The 7,843-nt window shown below is 38.3% G+C and overlaps 1 protein-coding gene across 1 annotated transcript; it reads right to left on the bottom strand.

Annotated features, from left to right (window-relative positions):
* Positions 1 to 860: 860 nt before the first annotated feature.
* LOC108705776 (germinal center kinase 1-like) lies at positions 861 to 5,803 on the bottom strand. The gene is made up of 5 exons (XM_041584738.1): positions 5,639 to 5,803; positions 4,647 to 4,701; positions 4,241 to 4,319; positions 3,358 to 3,509; positions 861 to 925 (listed from the first exon to the last, which is right to left on the bottom strand). The coding sequence occupies exons 1-5, from the start codon at positions 5,690 to 5,692 to the stop codon at positions 861 to 863; spliced, it is 405 nt and encodes a 134-aa protein (XP_041440672.1). The 5' UTR covers positions 5,693 to 5,803.
* Between the last annotated feature and the right edge of the window lie 2,040 nt (positions 5,804 to 7,843).

Here is a 7,843-nt window from a genome sequence, read left to right on the forward strand (position 1 = left end):
AAAAACATGGGTTTTTAGTTACTCTCACTGTCCACAGCATTACAATAGTACTCTCATCAAAATGTACTTAGGCTGTGTACATTGTATTGTAAAGAGCGAGGCACAATGTGCTCCGGCTCATGGAAATCTTACACCTAATACCTGCCTTGTCCATCTGCCTCATTAAATACAGGGCAGGGTCTCGTTGCTATCATTACTGTAGGGGGTAGATATGTTCAAGCCTGGTATAGGGCAGGCTACAGTGAACATAGAACCCTGGGGTAAAACCAGACCTAAGTGAAAGCCTTGGAAATCAGAACCCGCTGAATGAGGACTAACTAATGGTAGGATCTTATAAGACATATTAGTAAGTTAGAGCCCTTGGTGTTTTTCACAACTGTAGGAACATAAGTGTGTCCGATGACTGTACCGTGTCTGTTTCAGTCAAATAAACTTGCAAGGAAAGTTTGGGCTACTTTGGAAATTGAAATGCAGCATATGTTTTCCCATCAGCAACTTACTTTAATGTAAGTAGCATTCAAGGAAATGTGTCAGGTGTAAACATGGGTGACAAATGTACACAAACAATCGAAGGCCCCTATCACATTCACACACAATAGGGAGAAGTTTATCAGGAGTCAATTAACCTGTATGGGGAGGAAAGCCACGGAGACATGAGGACTGGGATTAACATTTAGACATCTTGCACATATTGCCCTGGTTGGAATTTAGGACACCATTGCTGCAAGGCAACAGTGCTACTCATTGAGCCAACACGGCTATCCTCTTTTCATACGAAACAACTTTATCCATGTTTGTAAGGGCTCATTGCACATGCGACCTCTTGTACAGAGAGACTATTGGTATCTCTTGATCAAGGGCTAATTTACATGTTTTGCGCAGTACTGCAGTTTGGTCTTTAGAGCTTCAAGTGTAGCAACTAAGTCTGTTATGAGAAAACATAAATTAAGTTTATGTTTTTTGTTACTTGTTTTTTGCTTGCTGCCTCCAGGGCTGCTCCTGCAATGAGGCAAGGTGAGAAACTTGCCTCAGGCTGCATGGAATGGCCAAATACCAGGGGCGGCAAAAAGCCACCTCTGGAAAATTTAAGAGCCAAATTTCTGTTTTTTAACACATTCGGCTCTGCTAGGTCAGGGGGTGGTGGCATCTCAGCCCCTGAAATGCTGCTGGCTGCCTCCCAGTGTGGGAAGTGAGACCCGGTATATACAAGTAATTATGCCCCATAAAATCTTATTTGTATTTTTCCATGATAAATTATGCCATCCTGTATGGTTTCAGTCATTGTATTAAGAGGAGCTGCCATTTTGCACATAAAAGTGTTGTATCAACACTTTATCGACCTATTTGTCTTCTACCTATTTTGCCTGTATACCAGTGCCATCAACACGTTTCTTTCATTCATTCATTGGGTACTTTCATAACATTTATTTGTCTGACCGATTCTTTAAAATTATACTGACAATAAAAAACTACACTTCACAATATTAATTAAAATAAAAGTCATGTTGCTTGTTTTTTTTGCTGATAGGTCTGACAACCTTACTGTCCCTTCTCAATCTGTCAGTTAGAGTTTTTAATGCTAATGGACCACTGCAGCACAAACATGGCAGCCCCCTCATCAGGGTCCATTTTGTTAATCCCTTGCCTGAGCAGGCAGTAAAGGAGAAGTGGAACCTAGAAAGGTCAGATCTAGTAAGGATAGGCTACTCACCTTAAGAGGTCACTCTATGAGTGACAGATAGTTAGGCTATTTAGCTGAGCAGCCTGAGGCTCAGATGAGGAGTGTAAGTGGGATTAAGATCCCTGGTACCAATTGCCCAGTGTAAATACTGAGTGCAGTGCCGGACTGGGCCGGCAGGACACCAAGAAAAAACTCCAGTGGGCTCCAGCTCTCGTGGGCCCTGCTGGTCCAGACTCGATCCTTGGAGGAAGCCAGAAGCGGCTTCTGTCTTCCTTGATTCTCAGCATGGCTATACTAAAAAGACGGTATGCGCGAGGGGGCAGGTTGCGGCTCAAGGAGGGGAGCCAGAGGGTGCTTTACACCTGGGGTGGGGGACTAGAGGCGTGGTGGGGGGCCCCTTGCCCCCTAGTCCAACACTAACTAAGGGTACAGACTTAGGGATGTAGTGATTCCCCTGGGTTCCACTTAGAGAAAAGTCTGAAAGCTAGGTGTACCTTCATTGCTACTGTGTATGTGAGGTCTCATCCAGAGCAAAGTATTGGGGTAAAGCTCATAGTTAGAGAATCGTGACACTTAATTTACTACTAGTATTACATGTGTATGCATTAATGTTAGAATTTTTTGGCTCAGTGAGTCAAAGAGCTATCATTTTTACCCCATCAATTATAAAACAGGGCTTATTTCCAAGCACAACCATGATATGTGCTTGCACAAAAATTGTTGCACTTCTTGCGCCAATTGACAAAAAGTTAATTTACTATATAATTTACAGAAGGTGTACAAAATCCATAACTATGATCATAAGCTGTTGAAAGTACAACATTTTACTACTAGCAGTTGTTTATATCCACAATAATATTCTCCTAATTGATTTTTTCCCAGTTGATATTTTCTAAAACCTTTCCCTCTCCTTTACAGTTAATGCAACTCTTCAACAGCCCATTTTCTTACACTATATATTAATTATTGAAACGTCAAACATCTGCTTATTTTTTATTATTTTTATTAATATATAAAAATAAATATATATTTAAATAGATTATATAAAAATAAACATTTGGTAAAGTATCCAAAGTAGATGGACTGTGGCTCCTACATTGTGTTCCCAACCCTTTCCCTCCTTTCCCTTTTGGGAACATAATGAAGGAGCCACATTTCAGATCTTGCAAGGGTAGAATCCATTTTGGGATTTATATATTATTCTTCCATTTCCTTGGCAAAGTCTTCTTAATGAGGTGTTGACAAAGTCTTCTTAATGAGGTTTTGCAAGAGAATATTTTGCTTCAGGGTCTTATTTCTTTCCTCCTAGGAGAAAATGTTTTTATGTTAGACAAGAAGATCTATGTTTTATATCTATGCACATGATAGGGCACTGTAAAAATGGTCATAATGTGATTCCTTAACTGGCTAGCTAAGTTAGTAATTGAAACGTTTACGATTTAAAGCAGAACTGGTTGGAGCTAAAGCCATTAGTAAGTAACAATACTAATTACACCTGAAAATGAAAATTCCCTAAAAGCATTAATACTAAGGGGCAGATTTTGCATGCATGTGATGCAATTTCTAAATTTTTTGGATAGTGATCAAAATAGGAATCCTTAATCAATAGAGCCTGGAATAACCACATAGACAGTAATTGCTTTTTGATTGTAAAGAATATGAGTCATTTGCATTACCTTTCTGCATATGTTCTGCTATGCTATATTGCACCTCCTCTTCATCTCGATTATATGTGATGAATCGGTTTAATAGGAGTTCCTTTGCGAATGGTCTTTTGGCTGGATCCTTCTGAAGACATTTATTAATAAATCTCTGGAATTTACTACTCCTGGGGGGAAAGAAACAAGGCAGAAGTGTTACTGATGATGTAATAAAACACAGAGCCAGAATTATTCAAAAAGGACACTGAAGTCTGTTGGGTAATAGGAAATTAAAATAGGAGATGTTTCTTTTCATTGAATCATGGCCAACAAAGTGTAAGCTCTTTTATAAAATTTATGAAAAGGGTGATGTCTCTTAAAGAATACTAATAACTTGAACACAGCCCATCATCACAGCAATAGATAGAGTGGATACAGTAGTGACACTTACATTTGAGCTCATTGAACTTATCTCTTTCCCACTTTAACACCTTCCCCGGCCTTATGCTTCAGTGTCTCTTTCCCAATTCCCCCACCCTCACTGCTTAAGGTGGCCATAGACACATCAATAATATTGTACAAAAAAAATTCTGGTACCATATTCGGTGCGTGTATGGTGGGAAACGAGCCAACCGATATTGGCAGAAGACTTGGATATGGGTTGGCTTATCGATCAGGCTGGCCGGAAAATTTTGATCAGAAGCCTTTGAAGGTACCCCAATATCGCCCATTGTTAGTGCTGAATCAGATAAAGGTAGAATTTAATTGTTTCTACCTGTATATCTGACAATTCAGCTCTACATGTGTGTATTGAAATGAACAATCTTTCTTGAAAAGATCTTTTCCAGGAAAAATTGTAATGATTGTAACATCTATGGCCACCTGAAGTCCTATTTCTGTAAAAAAAAAAATGACTCACCATTTATCCTCTTTTAGAGCTGGAGCTGGACCATTCATAATCCTTTCGGAAAGCTCAGCACCACGGAGTTTAATGTGTGCTGTAAGTGTAAGAGAACACAATATTATTATTGTAATTCTTACAAATTTAGAAGGCGCCAACATATTTTGCAGCATTGTACGGTAGAGGGGTGACTACATCAAATAATTAAATTATCATTATCAGAACCAACCGATGATTTATTTTAACTTTTTGAGATTAAGAGATAGAATTTCCTTCTTTCATACATAACAAGTAAATAAATGCAGTCTGGATGGAACAGACAGATATTGGACATACAGAATGGGTGATACCCCCTGACCTTCCTTAAAACACTCCTCCATAAATGAACATAAACGCACAAAAAATGTTATTTAAGATTACTTACGAGGATTGTATTCTGCCATTTCTATGGCTGTGATTCCTAAAGACCACACATCCACCTAGAAAATAAAAACAAAAAGCAACAACCATTTAGCAAACAAATTATAATCATTGTTACAGAAGATAAAGATACTTCTACTGACTATCCCTCCTCATCCTGTCTCAGGGTCAATTAGGGTTGCCACCTTTTAAAAAAATAATTACCGGCCAATGGTGGGGAGGGGAACTGAAGGAGCGGGCAGTGACACAAAAAGGGGTGGAGATGGCAGGCCACAACGCAACAAGGGGCAGAGCCACGGGGTAGTGCCGCAAAGGGGCGGGGCCACATTGCCAGAAGCCAAAGAAAATATATGTTTTCAGCGGTGGGCAAGGGATTTTGTAAATGGTATTACAAATTACCGTCAGCTACATTGCTGAAAATTTGTAATACCGGCCCCGACCCTTGCAGGTGTTTTACCGGCTACGCCGGTAAAATACTGGCTGGGTGGCAACCCTAGGGTCAATATGGGATGCTAAATGACTATATACATTAGAATCAAGCTACATTGTATTACTATGAAACATTTCCAGTAGCCGACTTTATACACATTTATGATTTTAGATTTTCAAGAGTCTCTACTGGGAGAAAAAAGCTCTACAAATTACATTTGGCATGGATTTGTTATTCTTGCCTTAAGGGTTATTTCACACGAGGAGATTCAGGGTTAGGGTTTTGTCGCCTGGCGACTAATCGCCTCGTCTTCTGACTATAGAAAATGCTGCGATGGGTTTTCTATAGTCGCCCGAAGTTGCATTAGCACAGGCGACCTTTCATTGTAGCCTATGGGAAAAACGCTGAGGCAGTTCGGGGATATAGTCGCTCAGAAGACGAGGCGATTAGTCGCCAAGTGACAAAATCTCCCCGAATCTCCTCATGTGAACTAACCCTAAGAGAGCATTTTGTTTAATCACTTTCACAAAAATGTAACTAAATGACAACTATTTTATTAATTATACCTTGTAGTTATAATGTACACTTCTTGTAAAACATGCATGGACTTCAGGTGCCATCCAACAGCGGGTTCCTGCATTACTTGTACTGATGGGCCCTATTGTGGCAAGGCCAAAATCAACTGAAATTGAAAGAAACAAGCATGAATTAACTTTGTACAATGCAGTAATAACATCTATGACAATACAGAAAGGTGTTACAGTTATTGCGAATGGAAATATATTTTTGAATCAGTATTTTCTTTTGTCTGGTGCTGACTATTGATTTGAACCAGGTGCAAAGAGAGTGTAAAGACAGAGACAAATAAAACACTGAACATTCTTAATGACTGTATATTTGAACGATGCTTACAATGATATTTTTGAATTAAACAAAGGTGCAGTTTTTGGGTAGAGATCCCCTTTAAAGTTTTATGATGCCTAAGAAAAGCTACACATTGAGATGAGCAATAAATGTACCCTTTCCCTTTGTGGCACCCATTCTTCCTATAGATAATAAACTTCACTTACTTATCTTCACGTGGGCCGTAGATGTTAACATTATATTGGCGCCCTTGAGATCATGATGTATCACGTTTAGTTCTTGTAAGTAATCCAGGCCCTAGAAAGATGAATAAAGCAAACATGAACATGTATATATTTTTATATTCTAGAATTAATAGGATACAAAGTCGGTGAGCAGAGATTATGAAAAGCAATGAAGGGGTTAATATCTGTCTTACCTTTAAAACTTTCCAGCATATGTATGAAATCCAGGTCTCATCCAATGATCTATTGGGCGTGCTCCTAATTAAGGCGTCTACGGAGCCACCAGCACACATTGTCATAGCAATCTAGAATAGAAATAAAATGTTTTTATTTATAGTGTATATAAATATTATAGTGTATATATATATATATATATATGTTGCCTAAAATCTATAAATCTGTCTGTGTGTCTGTGTAACATTCCTAGTAATCAGTAGCAGTAACGGGTCTGAAATAATCAGTGATATATTTATTAACTTTGATGGAGATTTTTTATTTAAGAAGTATATCCTTACCCATAGCGCCTCTTCAGTTGAAATGCTGGGCCGTAGATAATAGGCTCCATAAAAGGCAGGGAAGTTGTCGTGGCCAGAAACGCGTTGAAGTACGTACAGTTCAGTAAGGATCTCTTCATTATCCTAGATACAGAAATGATTATCATTAAATTAGTCTTGATAACTATTTAATCCTTGTTGTAAAACATAGAATTCATTAGTTTGCCATCAGTGTACCACAGTGCCAACACCACAGACACTAACTTCCCAAACAAACTTGATAGTAGGGATGACCTCACCAGATCAGAACTCGAGGAAACCAAACTTGGATAAAACCAGTTAATTTTATTAATCCATGTTAAGAATACAAAAGTGTAAGCGGGCAGGGGAACTAGCTTTACGCATTTCGTGACTGGAGTCACTTCATCAGGAAACGCATAAAGCTAGTAAAGTTTAATAAAATTAACAGGTTTTATCCAAGATTGGTTTCCCTGATTTCTGATCCAGTGAGGTCATCCCTACTATCCATTATATAAGGGGGCGACTTGCTAATCATGGTTTACAAAGTCTGTTTTTACTGGCAGTTGATTTGTATGTGTAACACAACACTTTCCGCAACTTTCTCATTATAATGAATTAAATAGTAAAAATATACATTACCCTAAGGTCTTTTATCACTTTTATGGCCACTTCTTTCTTTTCCTTAAAATGCCATGCCTGAAAGAAAACAGATTTGTGGTGAATTTTGACTTGAATTTGATAAAGTACCTGAGTATAAGGACATGAGTCTTTGCAGTCTCAGAAACAAAAAACAAACTCCAAAAGGAAATATGAATCCTGCTTATAATGTAGCATATGTGGCAATTTAGTGATACATGACATCTGTATGAATATTTATATACTAGATATAAATAAATATATACAATATATAGAATTACATTGAGATGTTAAGGGCCACAAAAGGTAGGTCATTCCCGCCCCTTACAATCTTAAAATCTCATATCTGACCTTATGGATTACTCCAAATCCTCCTGATCCAACACATTGTTCGAGGTCTATCCAGCCAGTTGGGTCCTAAAAAAAAGTAAAATGCAAAATTTGAAAATAAGACAATATAATGCCAGGTGGTGGGGGGAGAATAGAGGGAGAAGGCTGAAAACAGGGATAATAATGTAAAAAAATTTTTTGC

The sequence above is a fragment of the Xenopus laevis genome, chromosome 2S (genome assembly GCF_017654675.1).
Source record: "Xenopus laevis strain J_2021 chromosome 2S, Xenopus_laevis_v10.1, whole genome shotgun sequence".
In the NCBI taxonomy this organism is placed as follows: Eukaryota; Metazoa; Chordata; class Amphibia; order Anura; family Pipidae; genus Xenopus; species Xenopus laevis.

Coding starts and splice junctions, on each gene's coding strand:
- LOC108705776 (XM_041584738.1), bottom strand. CDS start 5,692: ATGGCACCTGAAGTCCATGCATGTTTTACAAGAAGTGTACATTATAAC. Junction 4,320..4,646: donor AATGGCAGAATACAATCCTC/GTAAGTAATCTT, acceptor TTACACTTACAG/CACACATTAAACTCCGTGGT. Junction 926..3,357: donor AGCAGAACATATGCAGAAAG/GTAATGCAAATG, acceptor TTCTCATAACAG/ACTTAGTTGCTACACTTGAA.